Source organism: Oncorhynchus clarkii, chromosome 28, assembly GCF_045791955.1.
Source record: "Oncorhynchus clarkii lewisi isolate Uvic-CL-2024 chromosome 28, UVic_Ocla_1.0, whole genome shotgun sequence".
Lineage (NCBI taxonomy): Eukaryota > Metazoa > Chordata > Actinopteri > Salmoniformes > Salmonidae > Oncorhynchus > Oncorhynchus clarkii.
The window spans coordinates 44131483-44158982 of NC_092174.1; the positions used below are offsets into that span (position 1 = coordinate 44131483).

General features: G+C 45.7%; 1 protein-coding gene across 1 annotated transcript in view; it reads right to left on the reverse strand.

The window, feature by feature from the left end:
• Positions 1-27500, reverse strand: part of LOC139387234 (netrin-G1-like) — a 147606-nt gene that overhangs the window by 99318 nt on the left and 20788 nt on the right. Inside the window, exon 2 of the mRNA XM_071133337.1 lies at positions 3704-4347. Coding sequence (XP_070989438.1) covers positions 3704-4347 — 644 coding nt within the window. The remainder of the gene's footprint in view (positions 1-3703; positions 4348-27500) is intronic.

Consider the following 27500-nt stretch of genomic DNA (forward strand, 5'->3'; position numbering starts at 1 on the left):
CACGACGCGGTTGGAATCAGTTGCTGGGACCAACGGTCTGATGAGCTGCATGGCGTAGCAGCTAGTCTAGCTGCCACAGTTAGCTGCGTATCAAGCCTGTAGGGTTTCCTTGAGGGGGGGGAACACAGCCCACGACTCGATTAGCCCTTGTGCTCTTAACAGATTGCCCCGAGCTTGTGACTGTCTAGATCCCTGTTTGATTCTGTTTCCATCTTCCCTGTAACCTGCACTGTCTGGAACAGTGTTACAGCATAGCTTACGTTGCTACCATGACAAAGACCAAAGCCAGTGGGAGTATCATTGAGGTCAGTGGTGTCTCTCCACCAAGGATCTTTAGAACAAACCAAAATATTTCTGCACTCATTTGTTACAACAACAAGAAAATAGCTTCGAGTGTTATGTCCAAATACTGGTGGAGTCAACTAATAAAAATAATTTGACGATCTGACCTGAGAGGTGCAGGACCTGAAAAACAGTTTGCAGTTCTCCCAGGTTCAGCTCCATGAGTTTAAACAGGAAAACGGCAAGATGACAGAAATCTGTAGGTCATTGAGAGAGGACACCAGTTCTGTATGTGAATCCATGATAACAATGGCGGAGAAATCAGATTACCTTGAGCGACAATCAAGGCGGAACAACGTTGTGGACGGAATTGCAGAATCTCCACATGAGACCTGGACGGAGTCTGAGGACAAAGTGAGGTAAATGATCTCAGAGAAACTGAAGATGGACCAAAGGAAGATTGAGGTGGCGTGCGCCCACAGGATTGGAAAACCCACCACGGGCACAGGTGACAGGACTAGGACGATAGTGGTCAAGATCCTGAGGTTCAAGAACAAGGTAGCTGAGTAACTACTCAAGAAAAGGGCTGAAAATAGCCCATATTAATATATGTAGCCTTAGAAATAAGGTTAATTAAATCAATAACTTGCTAATCCCAGATAACAGACGTTTCTTTTTTTCTTATGTTTGTTGTTGTCGTGCTTTAACCCTAAACACAACTGATTGCCTCAAACGCATTAAGAAGGAAAGAAATTCCACAAATTAACTTTTAACAAGGCACACCTGTTAATTGAAATGCATTCCAGGTGACTACTTCATGAAGCTGGTTTAGAGAATGCCAAGAGTGTGCAAAGCTGTCACCAGGCTACTTTGAAGAATCTGAAATATAAAATATATTTTTGATTTGTTTAACACTTTTTAAGGTTACTACATGATTCCATGTGTTATGTGTTATTTCGTAGTTTTGATGTCTTCACTATTATTCTACAATGTAGAGAATAAAAACCCTTGAATGAGTAGGTGTGTCCAAACCTTTGACTGGTACTGTATAGATATGGGGTGGCAGGTAGCCTAGTGGTTAGAGCATTGGACTAGTAACCGAAAGGTTTCAAGATTGAATCCCTGCGCTGACAAGGTAAAAATCTGTCATTCTGTCCCTGAACAAGGCAGTTAAACCCACTGTCCCTAGGCTGTCATTGTAAATAGGCCACCGAGTGCTAACAGTCATTATCTAAATAGTATGTGTGAAATGCTTAATAGTGTATGTGATGTAAACCGAGAGATCTACTTTATTGGGGACCTGAATATTGACTGGTTTTCATCAAGCTGTCCGCTCAATAGGAGGCTTCTTACTGTAACCAGTGCCTGTAATCTGGTTCAGGTTACTCATCACATGTCCAGGGTGTTTACAAACACTACAGGAACAAGATCATACACTTTTATGGATCACATGTTTACTAACGCTGTAGAACTTTGTTCCAAATTGTCTGCATAGTCAACTTACACACAACTTTGACACACACACACACCCCACCAGAGGTGTCACCAGAGGTCTTTCACAGTCCCCAAATACAGAACAAATTCAAGAAACAGTCAAGTATTATATGGATCCATTATTGCATTAAACTCCCTTCCATCTAATATCCAACCTGGTTAAAAGAGAACACCAAGAAACCTACATAGACAGGGCTAAACTCCCTTCCATCTCATATAAAACCTGGTTAAAAGAGAACACCACGGCACAATGCATCTTGCCTATTTGACCTAGATACACAAACGTATGTGGACACCTGATTGTCGAACATCTCATTCCAAAATCATGGGCATTAATATGTAGTTGGTCCCCACTTTGCTGCTATAACAGCCTCCACTCTTCTGGGAAGGTTTTCCACTAGATGTTGGAACATTGCTGCTATAACAGCCTCCACTCTTCTGGGAAGGTTTTCCACTAGATGTTGGAACATTGCTGCTATAACAGCCTCCACTCTTCTGGGAAGGTTTTCCACTAGATGTTGGAACATTGCTGCTATAACAGCCTCCATTCTTCTGGGAAGGTTTTCCACTAGATGTTGGAACATTGCTGCTATAACAGCCTCCATTCTTCTGGGAAGTTTTTCCACTAGATGTTGGAACATTGCTGTGGGGACTTGCTTCCATTCAGCCACAAGAGCATTAGTGAGGTCGGGCACTGATGTTGGGCGATAAGCCCTGGCTCGCAGTCGGCGTTCCAATGAATCCCAAAGGTGCTTGATAGGGTTGAGGTCAGGGCTCTGTGCAGGCCAGTCAAGTTCTTCCACACCGATCTCATCAAACCATTTCTGTATGGACCTCGCTTTGTGCACGGGGGCATTGTCATGCTGAAACAGGAAAGGGTCTTCCCCAAACTGTTGCCCGAAAAATTGGAAGCACAGAATAGTCTAGAATGTTATTGTATGCTGTAGTGTCAAGATTTCCCTTCACTGGAACTAAGCGGTCAAACCTGAACCATGAAAAACAGCCCCAGACCATTATTCCTCAACCAAATTTTAAAGAAGCTCCCAACAAACATTTATTGTGCTGAACTTGCTGCAAGAGGCAGTTTGGAACTCGGTAGTGTGTGTCGCAATCGAGGACAGACAATTTTTATGCGCTACATGCTTCAGAACTTGGAGGTCCTGTTCTGTGAGCTTGAGTGGCCTACCACTTCGGCTGAGCTGTTGATGCTTCTAGATGTTTCCACTTCCCATTAACAGCACTTACAGTTGACCGTGGCAGCTCTAGCAGGGCAGAAATTTGATGAACTGACGTGTTGGAAAAGGTGGCACCCATTGACCAGTCACTGAGCTCATCAGTAAGGCCATTCTACTGCCAATGATTGTCTATGGAGATTGCATGTTTGTGTGCTCGATTTCATACACTTGTCAGCAACGGGGTGGCTGAAATAGCTGAATCCACTGATTTGAAAACATACTTTTGTCCATATTGTGTGTGTATTGTTATGCAGGCTATGTGAGCCATTTTAAAATGTATGTAGTTTTGTCCTTGAAATGTTCTTGTCAATTAATGTTCTATATTATGTCATGTTTTGTGTGGACCCCAGAAAGAGTCGCTGCTACCTTCGCAACAGCTAATGAGGATCCATTAATAAAATACCTAGAATCGCTGCCAAGGTGCATTGAAGCTGTTCTGGTGGATCGTGGCGGCTCAGTGCCTTACTAAGAAACTTTATTTTGGTGTTTTGTAGATTGGAGCAGCCTGACCACAGCCAAACCAAATACAATGAAACAAACTAACTTTGTTCCTAGATCCATGTAAAGCAATCACAAATACTTTGGCACACAATACAATATTTGTTGGCACAGGTCCCTCTATAGTAAAATAGATAGATGATCTCAATGGAATGGCACTTTTTTAATAAAAACGAATGAACCATCTCTCTCACCTGCCCTGCACCTTGATGTCAGAGATGGCGTAGAAGTATCGGGACAGGTTGTTCTCATCCACCATGGTGGCCCCGGTGGCCGGTTTCAGCAGCCGTATCCTCAGGTCCGTCACCGTGAAGAAATCCCTCAGGTTCCTGGTGGTGTCCAGTTGACCGTAGAGCGACGCCATGTTGTGTAGCCGCGGTCCGGCGAACAGCGCGAACCGATCCTTGATCTCGAAACGGACGGTTTTATCGTACTTCCACACGTAACCTCGGGAGTAGTCCTCGGTGCAGATGATGTCGAGGAGGGTTCGCTGGGTCAGCTCGTTGACCGTCTTGGGCTCCATGGTGAAGGCATCGAGGCAGTCGGTAGCGTAGAACTGGTAAGGGGTCCAGGTTTTACCGTAGTCTAACGATTTCTCCAGAAGCATCTGCTCAGGGCGGCCGGACTCAAAGGTGAGGATGATGTCGTCCGTCAGCTCGATAGTTTTGTTCCAGGACAGCGTGATGTTGACCTCCAGGGGTTTGGGGAACGTATTCCATGAACTGGATTGCCAGAAGGTTGTGGGGTTGCGTCCCTCGAAGTCGAACATGAGCTCCGGAGGGTGGGCTAGTTCATCTGTGGAGGCGTCACACTCGTTGTTGCACATGTAAGGGTTTTCCTGTGAGAGAAACAGAGGTCAAAGAGAGTGAAGAAATACCAGGTTCATTCAGCATCATTATGAGACATTATAAGGGCGTCATAAGGGCCCACTCTGCTTATGACTGCGTCGTAATGCATTATAACTATTGACTAGAAGTACAACTGGGAGGGAAACAGCGGCATAATAATCTTCCAATTGACTAACCCTCTTCGTCATTACACCATGCATCCTGTACACTGTCTTTTCCATGCATCCTGTACACTGTCTTTTCACCACCCCTCTCCTCTACTAACAATGTCCCCTACTACTAGTAGAGAGATAATTAATCCGTCCATAATTACATTGGGAATCTGTTGTCTAACGTCTCTTCTTCACCTTCCCATCCTCTACTCCTGCATTCCCCACCACTCGTTCTCCCCAGGATGCCTCCGGACTCATCTACTCTACCAACCACATGGACTGTTGTGTCGAATATTCCTGCTGTTCCTCTAATATAGATGGGTTGAGGAATCTTCAATGACTACCTCTTATGAAACACATAGCTGAGAAACATACATATTTCATTGGCCTTCATCTGCACTGCCTGCACCACCGAGACTCAGCACGACTCTGTGTGTGTGTGTGTGTTCTTTGTGTGCGTATGAGTGTTTGAGAATGAGAATGCATTAAACACACTCACATTGACATTCATCTCTCACCTCTACCTCCTCTGCAAAACAATGGGGCCAGCCACAGATGAGACTTTGATACAATATAAAACATTCGTTAGCCCTGTATTCATTTCAGTGTACTAATGTTGGCCATTTTAAAATGTACATAGTACTTAGCACTTGAAATAGCAGTATGATCATGAGATTGTGATACAGCCAAAACACATTCAAACCAGACTTCATGTTTAACTGAAAGGGAATTGCTTGATCTGATGTTGAAATTCATGCTTCGTAAAACAGCAGGTGTAGACTAACAGTGAAATGATTACTGACAGGTCCTTTTCCAACAATGCAGAGTTAAAGATATAAATCAATATAAAGACCAAGTTAAAGGTTAAAAAAAATATGAAGTAGAAATATTGACACAATAAATAAATACACAGTGAATAATGAATAACAATAACAAGTAAACAAATAACATGGCTATATACAGAGTACCAGGTAATAACATGGCTATATACAGAGTACCAGGTAATAACATGGCTATATACAGGGAGTACCAGGTAATAATATGGCTATATACAGGGAGTACCAGGTAATAACATGGCTATATACAGGGAGTACCAGGTAATAACATGGCTATATACAGGAAGTACCAGGTAATAACATGGCTATATACAGGGAGTACCAGGTAATAACATGGCTATTACAGGGAGTACAAGGTAATAACATGGCTATATACAGGAAGTACCAGGTAATAACATGGCTATATACAGGGAGTACCAGGTAATAACATGGCTATATACAGGGAGTACCAGGTAATAACATGGCTATATACAGGAAGTACCAGGTAATAACATGGCTATATACAGGGAGTACCAGGTAATATCATGGCTATATACAGGGAGTAACAGGTAATAACATGGCTATATACAGTGAGTAACATGGCTATATACAGGAAGTACCAGGTAATAACATGGCTATATACAGGGAGTACCAGGTAATAACATGGCTATATACAGGGAGTACCAGGTAATAACATGGCTACATAGAGGAAGTACCAGTACTGAGTTGATGTTTAGGGGTACAAGGTTGAGGTAGCAATCTGCACATAGGCACAGGTAAAGTGACTAGGCAACAGGATAGATAATAGACTGAGCTGTAGCAACACCATATGTGGAGCAGTGGTAATTGTGTGTGTGTGTGTGTGTGTGTGTGTGTGTGTGTGTGTGTGTACGGGTTAGGTTAGGGTAAGAGTACGGGTTAGGGTTAGGGTTAAGGTTAGGGTAAGAGTACAGGTTAGGTTTAGGGGTTAGGGTTAAGGTTAGGGTAAGAGTATGGGTTAGGTTTAGGGGTTAGGGTAAGAGTACGGGTTAGGTTTAGGGGTTAGGGTTAAGGTTAGGGTAAGAGTACGGGTTAGGGTTAAGGTTAGGGTAAGAGTACGGGTTAGGTTTAGGGGTTAGGGTTAAGGTTAGGGTAAGAGTACGGGTTAGGTTTAGGGGTTAGGGTTAAGGTTAGGGTAAGAGTACGGGTTAGGGTTAAGGTTAGGGTAAGAGTAGGGGTTAGGGTTAAGGTTAGGGTAAGAGTACGGGTTAGGTTTAGGGGTTAGGGTTAAGGTTAGGGTAAGAGTACGGGTTAGGTTTAGGGGTTAAGGTTAGGGTAAGAGTACGGGTTAGGTTTAGGGGTTAGGGTTAAGGTTAGGGTAAGAGTATGGGTTAGGTTTAGGGGTTAGGGTTAAGGTTAGGGTAAGAGTACGGGTTAGGGTTAAGGTTAGGGTAAGAGTAGGGGTTAGGGTTAAGGTTAGGGTAAGAGTACGGGTTAGGTTTAGGGGTTAGGGTTAAGGTTAGGGTAAGAGTATGGGTTAGGTTTAGGGGTTAGGGTTAGAGTACGGTTTAGGGGTTAGGGTTAGAGTACGGTTTAGGGGTTAGGGTTAAGGTTAGGGTAAGAGTACGGGTTAGGTTTAGGGGTTAGGGTTAAGGTTAGGGTAAGAGTACGGGTTAGGTTTAGGGGTTAGGGTTAAGGTTAGGGTAAGAGTATGGGTTAGGTTTAGGGGTTAGGGTTAAGGTTAGGGTAAGAGTACGGGTTAGGTTTAGGGGTTAGGGTTAAGGTTAGGGTAAGAGTATGGGTTAGGTTTAGGGGTTAGGGTTAAGGTTAGGGTAAGAGTACGGGTTATCAAATCAAATCAAATCAAATTTTATTTGTCACATACACATGGTTAGCAGATGTTAATGCGAGTGTAGCGAAATGCTTGTGCTTCTAGTTCCGACAATGCAGTAATAACCAACAAGTAATCTAACTAACAATTCCAAAACTACTGTCTTGTACACAGTGTGAGGGGATAAAGAATATGTACATAAGGATATATGAATGAGTGATGGTACAGAGCAGCATAGGCACATACAGTAGATTGTATCGAGTACAGTATATACATATGAGATGAGTATGTAAACAAAGTGGCATAGTTAAAGTGGCTAGTGATACATGTATTACATAAGGATACAGTCGATGATATAGAGTACAGTATATACGTATGCCTATGAGATGAATAATGTAGGGTAAGTAACATTATATAAGGTAGCATTGTTTAAAGTGGCTAGTGATATATTTACATCATTTCCCATCAATTCCCATTATTAAAGTGGCTGGAGTTGAGTCAGTGTCAGTGTGTTGGCAGCAGCCACTCAATGTTAGTGGTGGCTGTTTAACAGTCTGATAGCCTTGAGATAGAAGCTGTTTTTCAGTCTCTCGGTCCCAGCTTTGATGCACCTGTACTGACCTCGCCTTCTGGATGATAGCGGGGTGAACAGGCAGTGGCTCGGGTGGTTGATGTCCTTGATGATCTTTATGGCCTTCCTGTGACATCGGGTGGTGTAGGTGTCCTGGAGGGCAGGTAGTTTGCCCCCGGTGATGCGTTGTGCAGACCTCACTACCCTCTGGAGAGCCTTACGGTTGAGGGCGGAGCAGTTGCCGTACCAGGCGGTGATACAGCCCGCCAGGATGCTCTCGATTGTGCATCTGTAGAAGTTTGTGAGTGCTTTTGGTGACAAGCCAAATTTCTTCAGCCTCCTGAGGTTGAAGAGGCGCTGCTGCGCCTTCTTCACAATGCTGTCTGTGTGAGTGGACCAATTCAGTTTGTCTGTGATGTGTATGCCGAGGAACTTAAAACTTGCTACCCTCTCCACTACTGTTCCATCGATGTGGATAGGGGGGTGTTCCCTCTGCTGTTTCCTGAAGTCCACAATCATCTCCTTAGTTTTGTTGACGTTGAGTGTGAGGTTATTTTCCTGACACCACACTCCGAGGGCCCTCACCTCCTCCCTGTAGGCCGTCTCGTCGTTGTTGGTAATCAAGCCTACCACTGTTGTGTCGTCCGCAAACTTGATGATTGAGTTGGAGGCGTGCGTGGCCACGCAGTCGTGGGTGAACAGGGAGTACAGGAGAGGGCTCAGAACGCACCCTTGTGGGGCCCCAGTGTTGAGGATCAGCGGGGAGGAGATGTTGTTGCCTACCCTCACCACCTGGGGGCGGCCCGTCAGGAAGTCCAGTACCCAGTTGCACAGGGCGGGGTCGAGACCCAGGGTCTCGAGCTTGATGACGAGCTTGGAGGGTACTATGGTGTTGAATGCCGAGCTGTAGTCAATGAACAGCATTCTCACATAGGTATTCCTCTTGTCCAGATGGGTTAGGGCAGTGTGCAGTGTGGTTGAGATTGCATCGTCTGTGGACCTATTTGGGCGGTAAGCAAATTGGAGTGGGTCTAGGGTGTCAGGTAGGGTGGAGGTGATATGGTTTAGGGGTTAGGGGTTAGGGTTAAGGTTAGGGTAAGAGTATGGGTTAGGTTTAGGGGTTAGGGTAAGAGTACGGTTTAGGGGTTAGAGTTAAGGTTAGGGTAAGAGTACGGGTTAGGTTTAGGGGTTAGGGTTAAGGTTAGGGTAAGAGTACGGGTTAGGTTTAGGGGTTAGGGTTAAGGTTAGGGTAAGAGTATGGGTTAGGTTTAGGGGTTAGGGTTAAGGTTAGGGTAAGAGTACGGGTTAGGTTTAGGGGTTAGGGTTAAGGTTAGGGTAAGAGTATGGGTTAGGTTTAGGGGTTAGGGTTAAGGTTAGGGTAAGAGTAAGGGTTAGGTTTAGGGGTTAGGGTTAAGGTTAGGGTAAGAGTACGGGTTAGGGTTAAGGTTAGGGTAAGAGTATGGGTTAGGTTTAGGGGTTAGGGTTTAGGTTAGGGTAAGAGTACGGGTTAGGTTTAGGGGTTAGGGTTAAGGTTAGGGTAAGAGTACAGGTTAGGGTAAGAGTACGGGTTAGGTTTAGGGGTTAGGGTTAAGGTTAGGGTAAGAGTATGGGTTAGGTTTAGGGAAAATAAGATTTTGAATGGGACTGAATTGTGTGTCCCCCACAAGGTTAGCTGTCAAATCAAATAACATTATATTGGTCACAGACACATTTTTTTTTTGTCAGATGTTATTGCGGGTGTAACAAAATGCTTGTGTGATGTAGTGTTTGTGTGTGTGTGTGTGCGTGCGTGCGTGCGTGCGTGCGTGCGTGCGTGCGTGCGTGCGTGCGTGCGTGCGTGCGTGTGTGTGTGGGTGTGTGTGTGTGTGTGTGGGTAGAGTCAGTGCAAGAGAGTTAGTTCAAAAAAGGGTAAACGCAGGTGGAGCCATTTGATGAGCTATTTAGCAGTATTTATGGCTTGGGGTTAGAAGCTGTACAGGGTTGGTTGCAGACTTCGATACCACTTGCCGTGCGGTAGCATAGAGAACACTTTTGGGTCTTGGTAAACAGGTAGTACCAGGAGCAGGACTAAGCAGCCCTGAGGGGGCCCCAAGTGTTGAGGGTCGGCGTGGAGGATGAATTGTTGTCTACCGCTAGCATTTGAGGGCAGCCCGTCAGGAAGTCCAGGATCCAGTTGTAGAGGGTGGACCCTGAACAGAGTCTACCCCCAAGACATAAGCCTGCTAAATAGACGATTATTAACCTAATAAATATCGACAATATATATATATATATTTTTTTTTTGTTGACTCATCAACATACGCCGCTGCTACTGTTCATTATTTATAATATTTATTATATTTATTGCTTAGTCACTTTATTCCTAGTTATATGGACAGTTGAAGTCGGAAGTTCACATACATCTTAGCCAAGTACATTTAAACTCTGTTTTTCACAATTCCTGACATTTAATCTTAGTAAAAATTCACTGTCTTAGGTCAGTTAGGACCACCACTTTATTTCAAGAATGTGAAATGTCAGAATAATAGTAGAGAAAATGTATTTATTTCAGCTTTTATTTATTTAATCTCGTTTCCAGTGGGTCAGAAGTTTACATACACTCAAATAGTATTTGGTAGCATTGCATTTAAATGGTTTAACTTAGGTGAAACGTTTTGGGTAGCCTTCCACAAGCTTCCCACAATAAGTTGGGTGTATTTTGGCCCATTCCTCCTGACAGAGCTGGTGTAACTGAGTCAGGTTGTAGGCCTCATTGCTCGCACACGATTGTTCAGTTCTGACCACAAACCTTCTATAGGATTGAGGTCAGGGCTTTGTGATGGCCACTCCAATACCTTGACTTCTGTTGTACTTAAGCCATTTTGCCACAACTTTGGAAGTATGCTTGGGGTCATTGTCCATTTGGAACACTCATTTGCGACCTAGCTTTAACTTCCTGACTGATGTCTTGATGTTGCTTCAATACAGTGGGGCAAAAAAGTATTTGGTCAGCCACCAATTGTGCAAGTTCTCCTACTTAAAAAGATGAGAGGCCTGTAATTTTCATCATAGGTACACTTCAACTATGACAGACAAAATGAGAAAAGAAAATCACATTGTAGGATTTTTTATGATTTTATTTGCAAATTATGGTGGAAAATAAGTATTTGGTCAATAACAAAAGTTTTTCTCAATACTTTGTCATTGCCAACAAAGGGTATATAACAGAGGTCAAACGTTTTCTGTAAGTCTTCACAAGGTTTTCACACACTGTTGCTGGTATTTTGGCCCATTCCTCCATGCAGATCTCCTCTAGAGCAGTGATGTTTTGAGGCTGTTGCTGGGCAACACGGACTTTCATCTCCCTCCAAAGATTTTCTATGGGGTTGAGATCTGGAGACTGGCTAGGCCACTCCAGGACCTTGAAATGCTTCTCACAAAGCCACTCCTTCGTTGCCCGGGCGGTGTGTTTGGGATCATTGTCATGCTGAAAGACCCAGCCACGTTTCATCTTCAATGCCCTTGCTGATGGAAGGGGGTTTCCACTCAAAATCTCACGATACATGGCCCCATTCATTCTTTCCTTTACACGGATCAGTCGTCCTGGTCCCTTTGCAGAAAAACAGCCCCAAAACATGATGTTTCCACCCCCATGCTTCACAGTAGGTATGGTGTTCTTTGGAGGACGAAGAATGCTGAGTTGCATCCAAACACAACGAGTTGAGTTTTTACCAAAAAGTTACATTTTGGTTTCATCTGACCATATGACATTCTCCCAATCTTCTTTTGGATCATCCAAATGCTCTCTAGCAAACTTCAGACGGGCCTGGACATGTACTGGCTTAAGCAGGGGAACATGATGTTAGGCTTTGTTACTTTGGTCCCAGCTCTCTGCAGGTCATTCTCGAGGTCCCCCCGTGTGATTTTCTGTATTTTCTTTTCTCTCATTTTGTCTGTCATAGTTGAAGTGTACCTATGATGAAAATTACAGGCCTCTCATCTATTTAAGTGGGAGAACGTGCAGAATTGGTGGCTGACTAAATACTTTTTTGTCCCACTGTACATGTAGATCACATACAGTACACAGTTGAAGTCAGATGTTTACATATACTTAGTTATTACAACTTGTTTTTCAACCACTCCACAACTTTCTTGTTAGCAAACTATAGTTTTGCCAAGTCGGTTACGACATCTACTTTGTGCATGACACAAGTAATTTCTCCAACATTTTTTTAGACTATTTCTTTATAATTCACTGTATCACAATTCTAGTGGGACAGACGTTTACATACACTAAGTTGACTGTGCCTTTAAACAGCTTGGAAAATTCCAGAAAATGATGTCATGGCTTTAGAAGCTTCTGATAATTTGAGTCAATTGGAGGTGTATCCGTGGATGTATTTCAAGGCCTACCTTCAAACTCAGTGCCTCTTTGCTTGACATCATGGGGAAATCTATAGAAATCAGCCAAGACCTCAGAAAATAAATTGTAGACCTCCACAAGTCTGGTTCATCCTTGGGAGCAATTTCCAAACACCTGATGATACCACGTTCATCTGTACAACCAATAGTACACAAGTATAAACACCATGGGACCACGCAGACGTTATACCCCTCAGGAAGGAGACGCGTTCTGTCTCCTAGAGTTGAACGTACTTTGGTGTGAAAAGGGCAAATCAATCCCAGAACAACAGCATAGGACCTTGTGAAGATGCTGGAGGAAACAGGTACAAAAATATCTATATCCACAGTCAAACCAATTCTATATTGACATAACCTGAAAGGCTGCTCAGCAAGGAAGAAACCACTACTCCAAAACTGCCATAAAAAAAGCCAGACTACGGTTTGCATCTGCACATGGGGACAAAGATCGTACTTTTTGGAGAAATGTCCTCTGGTCTGATGAAACAAAAATAGAACTGTTTGGCCATAATGACCATCGTTATGTTTGGCGGAAAAAGGGGGAGGCTTGCAAGCCAAAGAACACCATCCCAACCGTGAAGCACAGGGGTGGCAGCATCATGTTGTGGGGGTGCTTTGCTGCAGGAGGGACTGGTGCACTTCACAAAATAGATGGCATCATCAGGATGGAAAACGATGATATATTGAAGCAACATCTCAAGACATGTCAGGAAGTTAAAGCTTGGTCGCAAATGGGTCTTCCAAATGGACAATGACCCCATGTATACTTTCAAAGTTGTTACAAAATGGCTTAAGGACAACAAAGTCAAGGTATTGGAGTGGCCATCACAAAGCCCTGACCTTAATCCTATAGAAAATGTGCGGGCAGAACTGGAAAAGCACTTGTGAGCAAGGAGGCCGACAAACCTGTCTCGGTTACACCAGCTCTGTCAGGTTGAATGGGCCAAAATTCACCCAATTTATTGTGGGAAGCTTGTGGAAGGCTACCTGAAACGTTTGACCCAAATTAAACTATTTAAAGGCAATGCTATCAAATACTAATAGAAATTAAAGCTGAAATAATTTTTGTACTATTATTCTGACATTTCACATTCTTAAAATAAAGTGATGATCATAACTGACCTAAGACAGGGAACTTTTACTAGGATTAAATGTCAGGAATTGTGAAAAACTGAGTTTAAATGTATTTGCCTAAGGTGTATGTAATTTTCTGACTTCAACCGTATATATTAGATTATATTATAGCACACAAATAATTATACCTACCTTGGCCTAAACATCGACACCCCAGGTAACTTCCACAAGGCTGTAAATGATCGAAGAGGCGAGGCAAATAGAGCCTTCTATTCTTTTAAAAGGAACATAAAAAAAATCAATATCCCAATTAGGATTTGGCTAAAAATACTTCAATCAAGTATCAAACCCAAATATCAAACGCTCTGTGGTTGTGAGGTCCACTCGCCAACCGAGAATTCACAAAATAGGACAAACACCCAATCGAGACTCAGCAAGTAATAAAGCAAGAAATATACTAAGTGTAAAACGGAAATTCCCAAAAAAATGCATGTTGAGCAGAATTATGACTATACCCGCTAATGATCAAAATCCAGAAAAGAGCTGTTCAATTCTACAGCCACGTAAAGGGAAGCGATGCCCACACATTCCACCGCAAAGCCCTCACCTACAGAGAGATGAACCTAGAGAAGAGGACCCTCAGCCAGCCGGTTCTGGGGCTCTGTTCACAAACACAAATAGACCACACAGAGCCCCAGGACAGAAACAGATTTGGACACAACCAAATCATGAGAAAGCAGAAAGATAACTATTTGACACACTGGAAAGAATCAACCCCCCAAAAAACTGCTCAAATTCCAATGTTATCTGTCCCTAAACAGAGAGTACACAGTGAGAGTACACAGACCTGACCACTGTGACTGACCCTAAATTAAGAAAATCCTTGACTATGTACAGACTCAGTGAGCATAGCCTTGCTATTGAGAGAGGCCGCCATAGGCAGACCTGGCTCTCAAGAGAAGACAGGCTATGAGCTGCACTTCCTAACCTCCTGCCACATGTATGACCACATTAGGAGACACATTTCCTGCAGATCACACAGACCCACAAAGAATTTAAAAACAAATCAGACATTGATAAACTGCCATCTCCGTTAGGTGAAATATTGCAGTGTTTATTTCCCTTTTTGTTCCATTTGCTTTGGAAATGTCAACATACTCTATGTTTTCCATGCAAATAAAGACCCTTGAATTGAATTGAATTGAATTGAATAGAGAGAGAGAGAGAGCTTTCATGACGAGAGCGTGAAGCTCCCCTTGTATTTGTATTTCATTTGATGTCATGGCCAGACACTGGGATGAGTGCTCTTCAGAGACATAAGTGTATGTGCGTGTGTGCTTCCCTGAAGCCTTATTCAAAGACACAATGAAATACCCAAACTGTCCATGGCTAATGAAAAAAACAATTTCCCCTCTCGAGCAGGAGTGAACCGAGATCCACGGCACGATGACATCAAAATAAATAAAAAATAAACGGAAAATAAACTGAAGTGCTGCGGACGCAGTTCAGCTCAATTCCATCTATTATTATTGTATTTCTTATGGACTGGCTCACGATGACTTCTACCCCTCAGGGAGGTTATTGGTCAAGTCACCTGAGCAGGATATACCGTCTTTATCACAAATAATAGCTCTGTATTATCTAGCCACTGGAGGTAGAGTGGAGACCTGAGAAACACTTCCCCAATCCAGACTTGTCACTCGTCTTGCTATAGATGTTTTTTTGCATGGGTGGATACAGGGCCATCATAACAAATCAACCTTAACATCCTAATATGGAGGAACAGCAGCAGTAGTGGATGGATAGGTATTAATACAAAGGTCAGGACCTCTCATTGGTTCCAGTGGTGGTTATTTGACAACAAAACATGACCTTATGAAGATCGATAACCCTCTCTGGTCACTACACACCGTAGGGCTCAAATGCTGTAAGATACGGACTCGGCACTGGAGGAGACTATTGGAAAACGATAAGCTCTCTGGTCACTACACACTGTAGGGCTCAAACGCTATAAGATACAGACTCGGCACTGGAGGAGGCTATTGGAAAATTATAAGAGCTCTCTTTGTTCTGTCCTCTCCTGCTGGCCACTGCTAAGAATGAGAGAGGGAGGATAGTCTCAAACTCTCCCAACAAATCACGAAGGCAGACATTCCAGAACGTCACAACCTTTACAGTAGTTTTAGTTAAGGTAGTTGATGCAAACTAGTCACATGCGAAATGCACTCATTAAACATGTACCTCTCTGACCTTCGTCTTACTATTTTGTATTTTTTATTAAGAAAAAGAGTCCATTGAAACCAGACCCTAGTCACTGTCTTGCCTAGGGAGAGGAGGAAGGAGAGAGCAGAAAATTCCTGCCAAAGGTATGACCATATTAGAGACACATTTTCCTCAGATTACACAGACCCACAAAGCATTTTAAAACAAATTCAATCTTTATTCAACCTGTTATACAGCGTTGTGTTCGAGACCACCTAAAACGAGACTTATTCAAGACCAAGACCGTAGCAAATCAACTCAGAGTGAAGACAAGACAGGAGGGGGGGGGGGCAGAGTCAAGACTGAGACCGGGCAGGGGACAAGGGGTTTGAGACATAGTCAAGGCGGGGAACAAGGGGTCTGAGACATAGTCAAGACGGGGGACAAGGGGTCTGAGACATAGTCAAGGCAAGGGGACATTGGGTCTGAGACATAGTCAAGACCGAGACCGGGCGGGGGACAAGGGATCTGAGACATAGTCAAGGCGGGGGACAAGGGGTCTGAGACATAGTCAAGGCAAGGGGACAAGGGGTCTGAGACATAGTCAAGGTGGGGGACAAGGGATCTGAGACATAGTCAAGGCGGGGGACAAGGGATCTGAGACATAGTCAAGGCGGGGGACAAGGGGTCTGAGACATAGTCAAGGCGGGGGACAAGGGGTCTGAGACATAGTCAAGGCGGGGGACAAGGGGTCTGAGACATAGTCAAGGTGGGGGACAAGAGATCTGAGACATAGTCAAGGTGGGGGACAAGGGGTCTGAGACATAGTCAAGGTGGGGGACAAGGGGTCTGAGACATAGTCAAGGTGGGGGACAAGGGGTCTGAGACATAGTCAAGACGGGGGACAAGGGGTCTGAGACATAGTCAAGGTGGGGGACAAGGGATCTGAGACATAGTCAAGACCGAGACCGGGCGGGAGACAAGGGGTCTGAGACATAGTCAAGGCGGGGGACAAGAGATCTGAGACATAGTCAAGGTGGGGGACAAGGGATCTGAGACATAGTCAAGGTGGGGGACAAGAGATCTGAGACATTGTCAAGACGGGGGACAAGGGGTCTGAGACATAGTCAAGACGGGGGACAAGGGGTCTGAGACATAGTCAAGACTGGGGACAAGGGGTCTGAGACATAGTCAAGACCGAGACCGGCGGGGGACAAGGGGTCTGAGACATAGTCAAGGTGGGGGACAAGGGGTCTGAGACATAGTCAAGGTGGGGGACAAGGGGTCTGAGACATAGTCAAGACTGGGGACAAGGGGTCTGAGACATAGTCAAGACCGAAACCGGGTGGGGGACAAGGGGACCGATACCAGAAAAATGCAAACTCCATAATCAGATTCTTGCTCGTTAGCCTTACTTCCAGTCATGGGCAATGTTAGCAAGTTAGCCTTCTTTATCTAGCTATTGAACTTCAGAGTAATTCTGCCAAGATGGGTTCTAACAAGGCTATCTGATCTGGGATCAGTACTTATCAGTTTGTATCTCCATCAGAGTAATTATAACTAGCTGGGTTCCAACAAGGCTTTCTGATCTGTGTTCAGGGAGACACACTGACTGCATAGTGTAGGTGACGTTACTTAACCAGAAAGGTGGTGGGTTGAGGCAGTTCTCAGCTAATGGCAGTGGTGGATAGAAAGAGAGCTCCTTGGAAGTGAGACATGGGGAGTGGTGGATAGAAAGAGAGAGCTCCTGGGAGGTGAGACATGGGGAGTGGTGGATAGAAAGAGAGAGCTCCTTGGAGGTGAGACATGGGAGTGGACAGAAAGAGAGAGCTCCTGGGAGGTGAGACATGAGGAGTGGTGGATAGAGAGAGCTCCTGGGAGGTGAGACAGGGGAGTGGACAGAAAGAGAGAGCTCCTGGGAGGTGAGACTTGAGGAGTGGTGGATAGAAAGAGAGAGCTCCTGGGAAGTGAGACAGGGGAGTGGACAGAAAGAGAGAGCTCCTGGGAGGTGAGACATGAGGAGTGGTGGATAGAAAGAAAGAGCTCCTGGGAGGTGAGACATGGGGAGTGGACAGAAAGAGAGAGCTCCTGAGAGGTGAGACATGAGGAGTGGTGGATAGAAAGAGAGAGCTCCTGGGAGGTGAGACAGGAGTGGACAGAAAGAGAGAGCTCCTTGGAGGTGAGACATGAGGAGTGGTGGACAGAAAGAGAGAGCTCCTGGGAGGTGAGACAGGGGAGTGGTGGACAGAAAGAGAGAGCACCTGGGAGGTGAGACATGAGGAGTGGTGGATAGAAAGAGAGAGCTCCTGGGAGGTGAGACAGGGGAGTGGTGGATAGAAAGAGAGAGCTCCTGGGAGGTGAGACAGGGGAGTGGTGGATAGAAAGAGAGAGCTCCTGGGAGGTGAGACATGGGAGTGGACAGAAAGAGAGAGCTCCTGGGAGGTGAGACAGGGGAGTGGTGGATAGAAAGAGAGAGCTCCTTGGAGGTGAGACAGGGGAGTGGTGGATAGAAAGAGAGAGCTCCTTGGAGGTGAGACATGGGAGTGGACAGAAAGAGAGAGCTCCTTGGAGGTGAGACAGGGGAGTGGTGGATAGAAAGAGAGAGCTCCTTGGAGGTGAGACATGGGGAGTGGTGGATAGAAAGAAAGAGCTCCTGGGAGGTGAGACAGGAGTGGACAGAAAGAGAGAGCTCCTTGGAGGTGAGACATGAGGAGTGGTGGACAGAAAGAGAGAGCTCCTGGGAGGTGAGACAGGGGAGTGGTGGACAGAAAGAGAGAGCACCTGGGAGGTGAGACATGAGGAGTGGTGGATAGAAAGAGAGAGCTCCTGGGAGGTGAGACAGGGGAGTGGTGGATAGAAAGAGAGCTCCTGGGAGGTGAGACAGGGGAGTGGTGGATAGAAAGAGAGAGCTCCTGGGAGGTGAGACATGGGAGTGGACAGAAAGAGAGAGCTCCTGGGAGGTGAGACAGGGGAGTGGTGGATAGAAAGAGAGAGCTCCTTGGAGGTGAGACAGGGGAGTGGTGGATAGAAAGAGAGAGCTCCTTGGAGGTGAGACATAGGAGTGGACAGAAAGAGAGAGCTCCTTGGAGGTGAGACAGGGGAGTGGTGGATAGAAAGAGAGAGCTCCTTGGAGGTGAGACAGGGGAGTGGTGGACAGAAAGAGAGAGGTCCTGGGAGGTGAGACAGGGGAGTGGTGGACAGAAAGAGAGAGCTCCTTGGAGGTGAGACAGGGGAGTGGTGGACAGAAAGAGAGAGCTCCTTGGAGGTGAGGCAGGGGAGTGGTGGATAGAAAGAAAGAGCTCCTTGGAGGTGAGACAGGGGAGTGGTGGATAGAAAGAAAGAGCTCCTTGGAGGTGAGACATGGGGAGTGGTGGATAGAAAGAGAGAGCTCCTGGGAGGTGAGACATGGGGAGTGGTGGATAGAAAGAGAGAGCTCCTGGGAGGTGAGACAGGGGAGTGGTGGATAGAAAGAGAGAGCTCCTGGGAGGTGAGACATGGGAGTGGACAGAAAGAGAGAGCTCCTGGGAGGTGAGACATGAGGAGTGGTGGATAGAAAGAGAGAGCTCCTGGGAGGTGAGACAGGGGAGTGGACAGAAAGAGAAAGCTCCTGGGACGTGAGACTTGAGGAGTGGTGGATAAAAAGAGAGAGCTCCTGGGAAGTGAGACAGGGGAGTGGACAGAAAGAGAGAGCTCCTGGGAGGTGAGACATGAGGAGTGGTGGATAGAAAGAAAGCTCCTGGGAGGTGAGACATGGGGAGTGGACAGAAAGAGAGAGCTCCTGGGAGGTGAGACATGGGGAGTGGACAGAAAGAGAGAGCTCCTGTGAGGTGAGACAGGGGAATGGACAGAAAGAGAGAGCTCCTGAGAGGTGAGACATGAGGAGTGGTGGATAGAAAGAGAGATCTCCTGGGAGGTGAGACATGGGGAGTGGACAGAAAGAGAGAGCTCCTGGGAGGTGAGACAGGAGTGGACAGAAAGAGAGAGCTCCTTGGAGGTGAGACAGGGGAGTGGACAGAAAGAGAGAGCTCCTGGGAGGTGAGACAGGGGAGTGGACAGAAAGAGAGAGCTCCTGGGAGGTGAGACATGAGGAGTGGTGGATAGAAAGAGAGCTCCTGGGAGGTGAGACAGGGGAGTGGACAGAAAGAGAGAGCTCCTGGGAGGTGAGACATGGGGAGTGGACAGAAAGAGAGAGCTCCTGGGAGGTGAGACATGAGCAGTGGTGGATAGAAAGAGAGAGCTCCTGGGAGGTGAGACATGAGGAGTGGTGGATAGAAAGAGAGAGCTCCTGGGAGGTGAGACAGGAGTGGACAGAAAGAGAGAGCTCCTTGGAGGTGAGACATGAGGAGTGGTGGATAGAAAGAGAGAGCTCCTGGGTGGTGAGACAGGGGAGTGGTGGATAGAAAGAGAGAGCTCCTGGGAGGTGAGACAGGGGAGTGGTGGATAGAAAGAGAGAGCTCCTTGGAGGTGAGACAGGGGAGTGGACAGAAAGAGAGAGCTCCTGGGACGTGAGACTTGAGGAGTGGTGGATAGAAAGAGAGAGCTCCTGGGTGGTGAGACAGGGGAGTGGTGGATAGAAAGAGAGAGCTCCTTGGAGGTGAGACAGGGGAGTGGTGGATAGAAAGAAAGAGCTCCTTGGAGGTGAGACAGGGGAGTGGTGGATAGAAAGAGAGAGCTCCTTGGAGGTGAGACAGGGGAGTGGTGGATAGAAAGAGAGAGCTCCTTGGAGGTGAGACATGGGGAGTGGTGGATAGAAAGAAAGAGCTCCTTGGAGGTGAGACAGGGGAGTGGTGGATAGAAAGAGAGAGCTCCTTGGAGGTGAGACATGGGGAGTGGTGGACAGTTCATCCAAGCATCAGTCATTTCCACTAATTTCTTATTGTCAGTTCCATTAGAGAACGCTGAGGTAATCTCACCAGATGAAGTGGCAATAAATTCTAGCAGTGTAGAACACTAGAACACCTCAATAACATAACACACGACATGACAGTAGATTATCCCCGGTCATTCAGATCTAGGTCGTGTGTGTGTGTGTGTGTGTGTGTGTGTTCGTGTGTTCGTGTGTGTTCGTGTGTTCGTGTGTGTTCGTGTGTTCGTGTGTGTTCGTGTGTGTGTGTGTGTGTTAGTGTGTGTTTGTGTGTTAGTGCTTCTTTAAGATCGGGTTCGGTTATTAAAAACACTAATTACTGTTTTTGATTTTTGGTTTTAAATGATTATAATTGTTTTTATAATGTTGTAACAACACATAATAAACCAATTAAAACAAGTCTCATAATGGTAGTGAATGCCCATTTACTCCTGATCACTGTAGGAATCATTATCGATTCTTAAAAAGTTTAAACCGTAATGAGGGGAGGGGGGGGGGGGGTTCTAAACTGATCAATGGAATGGTTTTAAGATGGCCATACGGTTCATTTAGGAATTAGATTTTACATATTAGGCTTTTAGCTATAAAAAAAATATATATTGAAAAATACATTTAATTAGTCCTTTTACTTCTATAGCCCAGAGAAACACATTGAATAACACATTCATTAATGGCAAAAAAAGATGCCAAGTCATTATCTCTTTTCTAGAGAGCTGCTGCCTATGTTGTCTGACATAATCACTATTTAAGTAGTTCTTCAAAGTAAATAAGGCATACTTTTATGACTGTTGAATACCAACTGTCCATCACTTAGATCATATATTTTCAGGTAGAGATACCTTGTGAAGCAACATCTCTCTATCCCTCTCCATCGCACGTCTTCTGTCTCTTCTCACCCTCCTTGTGCAATGGAGTATGGTTATAGGAGTTAATTATCACGTTTTCTGTGCTAAACTATGTAGTGTATTGGCCTGTTGGAAACTCACAACTCACTACCACATCGCACAGTTTGGGCTTGATCTGATTTATTTAAATGGGAGTCAATTAGTTGTTTAGAAATGGAAAAGTAGTGCTCACCTCCTCTCCACCTCATCCCCTTACCTCACCTCCTCACCACCTCACCACCTCATCCCCTTACCTCACCTCCTCACCACCTCACCTCCTCACCACCTCATCCCCTTACCTCACCTCCTCACCACCTCATCCCCTTACCTCACCTCCTCACCTCCTCACCACCTCATCCCCTTACCTCACCTCCTCACCACCTCACCTCCTCTCCACCTCATCCCCTTACCTCACCTCCTCACCATCTCACCAGCTTCCCTCACCACCTAACCTCATCACCTCCCCTCACCACCTCACCACCTAATCTCAGAAACTCACCACGTAATCTCACCACCTCCCCACCTAACCTCACCACCTCCCCAATTTATCTCACCACCTCCCCTCACCACCTAATCTCAGCAACTCACCACCTCACCACCTCACCTCACCACGTCCCCTCACCACCTCCCCTCACCACCTTATCTCACCACCTCACCAACTAACCTCACCACCCCACCACCCCCCTCACCACTTAATCTCACCACCTCACCAACTAACCTCACCACCCCACCCACCACCTAACCTCACCACACCCCTCACCACCTCACCACCTAACCTCACCACCTCAACACCTAATCTCACCACCTCACCACCCCCTCACCACCCCCCCACCTAATCTCACCACCTCACCTCCTCCCCTCACCACCTCCCCTCACCACCTCCCCTCACCACCTCACCATCTCACCACCTCACCACCTTATCTCACCACCTCCCCTCACCACCTCACCACCACCACCTAACCTCACCACCTCATCACCACCACCTCATCACCACCACCTAACCTCACCACCTCACCACCACCTAACCTCACCACCACCACCACCACCTAACCTCACCACCTCACCACCACCACCTAACCTCACCACCTCACCACCACCTAACCTCACCACCTAACTTCACCACCTAACCTCACCACCTAACCTCACCACCTAACCTCACCACCTCACCTTACTTTTCCCCTATTATACACACTCCAACAAAACACCTTGTTCAATCTGCAGATCAAACAATAACAAAGTGGGAACCCCGCCCCTTGTTTTGGTAAACAGCTGAGGGACGGGTCTGGAGAAATAGATCCACCGTCAAATTCACAGACAGAGCAATGTGTGCAAGGACTGACCACCCATCCTAATTTTGATATAGAAATTATAGTTTTAACCATGTAGTGGCCCAATAATTCCCTTTTTCCTTTACCAAAGGGTGTGTCTCTGTGTCTCTCTCTCTCTCTGTGTGTGTGTGTGTGTGTGTGTGTGTGTGTGTGTGTGTGTACAGCAGTTTAGTGAGGATTCATTGTGATCCAGTCTCAGAGAGCTCAGGGAGCTGTAAAGGAAATGCAGCTATGTCAACAGACGGGTTTGGCTGAAATCACGAAAATGATGCGAGTGTATCGATGTGGCCAGAAGGCGTGCGTTGTTATGAGTCTGAACGGTCAGATCGCTAGCAACAATGACAAGAAGCTGCCATGTTTGGAATCCTAGGTGGCTCGTTTCAGCTAGTTTTACCATGTCTTGTTTAGGAGTGTTTTGACCGATGTCACGTCTATGCTAATATGGCTAAAATTAGCTAGCTAGCTAACCAACAACTGTAATGATGTATTCGAGAGACAACAAGTGTTCATTGTGAAAATGTATTTATGTTTTCAATAAACATTGGAGACTAAATATATAGTTTACATGTTATCAACAATCTAAGCCATCCTTGTCTGTTTTTCCCCCATAGTTGCGCACACGTCGGGTTTTGTTGCTAAACAACCAACCCGTCTATAGTTGGTTATGTATACGCTCGTTATATCTAATGGTCGTGTTAAATCACAAAGTCAAGCGTTTTCATTCAGGCTCTGTTCATAGAGAAGCAGAGGAAAAATATCTCCCTCAGAATTTGATTTGTTACTCATTTCATCAATCCATCATCAATTCACCTGCTAATTTTTACACCTCAAATACCCTGCTGTCTCTCTGTCTGTCTCTCGCTCCCCCTCTGTCTCTCTCTCTCTCCCCCTGTCTCTCTCTCTCTCCCCCTCTGTCTCTCTCTCTCCCTCTGTCTCTCTCTCTCCCTCTGTCTCTCTCTCTCCCTCTGTCTCTCTCTCTCTCTCCCTCTGTCTCTCTCTCTCCCTCTGTTTCTCTCTCTCTCTCCCCCTCTGTCTCTCTCTCTCTCCCCCTCTGTCTCTCTCTCTCTCTCTCACTCTGTCTCTCTCTCTCTCTCTCTCTCCCTCTGTCTCTCTCTCTCTCTCTCCCTCTGTCTCTCTCTCTCTCTCTCTCTCTCTCTCTCTCTCTCCCCCTCTGTCTCTCTCTCCCCCTCTGTCTCTCTCTCTCCCTCTGTCTCTCTCTCTCCCTCTGTCTCTCTCTCTCCCTCTGTCTCTCTCTCTCCCTCTGTCTCTCTCTCTCCCTCTGTCTCTCTCTCTCCCTCTGTCTCTCTCTCTCCCTCTGTCTCTCTCTCCCCCTCTGTCTCTCTCTCCCTCTCTGTCTCTCTCTCCCTCTCTCTCTCTATTTCTTCTCAAAATCATGTGATTCATACTGAATGCAAAAAAACGAAAACGGAATAACAACTTTTTAATAACAACAAATTCCCCTGACGTAAACATAGCTACCTTGTTTCTATATTTACCACCTGTAATAGGTATCCTGGGGTAACATGTCACCTCTAAACTTGTAGGCCGTTTGTTACAGATACCACCCGCTATGGGTTTCATTAGGTAAAATGCGAACATTCATAAACATGAAATAACCAGGCCTTGAATCTTGAGCCTTGTTACAGTCTATCACCCTGAAAAGGCTTTAGCTGAGGTATAGTGTTACAGTCTACCACCAATGAAGGGTTATCTGAAGTATTGTACTAGGCTTTGGACCTGCTTAGAAAATGAACAAGGTCCCTGTGAATTAGATGGGAGTTATTACTCTCCTGCTGATATCAAATAAACCAGAATTAGATGGTAGTTTACTCTCCTGCTGATATCAAATAAACCAGAATTAGATGGCAGTTTACTCTCCTGCTGATATCAAATAAGCAAGAATTAGATGGCAGTTTACTCTCCTGCTGATATCAAATAAACCAGAATTAGATGGTAGTTTACTCTCCTGCTGATATCAAATAAACCAGAATTAGATGGCAGTTTACTCTCCTGCTGATATCAAATAAACCAGAATTAGATGGCAGTTTACTCTCCTGCTGATATATAATAAACCAGAATTAGATGGCAGTTTACTCTCCTGCTGATATATAATAAACCAGAATTAGATGGCAGTTTACTCTCCTGCTGATATCAAATAAACCAGAATTAGATGGCAGTGTCACCTAAGGTCCTTTGGCTCCCGTCTTGATCAGAGCTAAAAGATGTGAACGCAACAACCTTGAATTGTGTGTATTTTCCTCTTTCCTCAGCAACTTGTCTTACATTTCCACCTTTTATTCCCCTACACCACATTTCCACCTTTTATTCCCCTACACCACATTTCCACCTTTTATTCCCCCTACACCACATTTCCACCTTTTATTCCCCCTACACCACATTTCCACCTTTTATTCCCCCTACACCACATTTCCACCTTTTATTCCCCTACACCACATTTCCACCTTTTATTCCCCTACACCACATTTCCACCTTTTATTCCCCTACACCACATTTCCACCTTTTATTCCCCTACACCACATTTCCACCAAGCAGCATTCACCAGCCGTAAACATACTGTACCGTAACTACTTGAGGACAGAACTACAATTTAAAATTTAAGCCTATCAATCCATTCATCAATACTACTTTGCTCTACTGTGGCCCTGCTATGCTAATGTTTAAATCCAATTAAAAATAAATTGTAACATGTGCCGAATGCGCCGAACAACAAGAGTAAAGCTTACCGTGAAAATCTTACTTTACAAGCCCTTAACCAACAATGCAGTTCAACAAATAGAGTTAAGAAAATATAGTTTAAAAAAAATCGAACAAATCAAAAATGAACACAATAATGGTACATAAGAATAACGAGGCTATATACAGGGTATTACGGTACAGAGTCAATGAGGAGGTTATATACAGGGTGTTACGGTACAGAGTCAATGTGGAGGCTATATGCAGGGGGTACCAGTACAGAGTCAATGTGGAGGCTATATACAGGGGGTACCGGTACAGAGTCAATGTGGAGGCTATATACAGGGTGTTACGGTAGAGAGTCAATGTGGAGGCTATATACAGGGTGTTACGGTAGAGAGTCAATGTGGAGGCTATATACAGGGTGTTACGGTACAGAGTCAATGTGGAGGCTATATACAGGGTGTTACGGTACAGAGTCAATGTGGAGGCTATATACAGGGTGTTACGGTACAGAGTCAATGTGGAGGCTATATACAGGGTGTTACGGTACAGAGTCAATGTGGAGGCTATATACAGGGTGTACCGGTACATAGTCAATGAGGAGGCTATATACAGGGGGTACCGGTACATAGTCAATGAGGAGGCTATATACAGGGGGTACCGGTACAGAGTCAATGAGGAGGTTATATACAGGGGGTACCGGTACAGAGTCAATGAGGAGGCTATATACAGGGGGTACCGGTACATAGTCAATGTGGAGGCTATATACAGGGTGTTACGGTACAGAGTCAGTGTGGAGACTATATACAGGGGGTACCGGTACAGAGTCAATGAGGAGGCTATATACAGGGTATTACGGTACAGAGTCAATGTGGAGTCTATATACAGGGGGTACCGGTACATAGTCAATGAGGAGGCTATATACAGGGGGTACCGGTACAGAGTCAATGTGGAGGCTATATACAGAGGGTACCGGTACCGAGTCAACGTGGAGGCTATATACAGAGGGTACCGGTACCGAGTCAACCAGGAGGCTATATACAGGGGGTACCGGTACATAGTCAACGAGGAGGCTATATACAGGGGGTACCGGTACAGAGTCAATGAGGTGGTTATATACAGGGTGTTACGGTACAGAGTCAATGTGGAGGCTATATACAGGGTATTACGGTACAGAGTCAATGTGGAGTCTATATACAGGGGGTACCGGTACATAGTCAATGAGGAGGCTATATACAGGGGGTACCGGTACAGAGTCAATGTGGAGGCTATATACAGGGGGTACCGGTACAGAGTCAATGTGGAGGCTATATACAGAGGGTACCGGTACCGAGTCAACGTGGAGGCTATATACAGAGGGTACCGGTACCGAGTCAACGTGGAGGCTATATACAGGGGGTACTGGTACCAAGTAAATAGGAAGGGGTATAGGTTAGTCGAGGTAATTTGATAATAAGCAGCGAGTAGCAGCAGTGTAAAAACAACGGTAGGTTCAATGTAAATAGTCCAGGTGGCCATTTGATTAGTTGTTCAGCAGTTTAATGGCTTGGGGATAGAAGCTGTTAAGGAGCCATTTGATCCTAGACTTGGCGCTCCGGTACAGCCGTGCTGTAGCAGAGAGAACAGTCTGTGGTGACTGTAGACTTTGACAATTTTTGGGGCCTTCCTCTGACACCACCTAGTATACATACAGGTTCTGGATGTCAGGAAACTTGGCCCCAGTGATATACTGGCAGGACGCACTACCCAAGTCAGATGCTGAGCAGTTGCCATACCAGGCGGTAACACAACCAGTCAGGATGCTCTCGATGGTGCAGCTGTAGAACTGTGAGGATTTTTATTTGACCTTTATTTAACTAGGCAAGTTAGTTAAAGAACAAATTCTTATTTACAATGACGGACTACCCTGGCCAAACCCAGACAACGCTGCGCCAATTGTGCGCCGCCCTATGGGACTCCCAATCCCGGCCAGATGTTATACAGCCTGAATTAGAACCAAGGACTTTAGTGATGCCTCTTGCACTGAGATGTAGTGCCTTAGACCGCTGCGCCACTGCCAAATCTTCTCAGTCTCCTGAGGGGGAAAATGTGCTGTTGTGCCCTCTTCACAGCTGTCTTGGTGTGTTTGGACCAAGAGAGTTTGTTGGTGATGAGGACACCAAGGAACTTTAAACTCTCGTCCTGCTCCACTTCAGTTCCGTCAATGTTAATGGGGGCCTGTTCAGCCCTCCTTTTCCTACAGTCCACGATCTGCCCCTTTTGTCTTGCTCACATTGAGAGAGAGGTTGTTGTCCTGGCATCACACTGCCAGGTCTCTGACCTCCTCCTTATAGGCTGTCTCATCG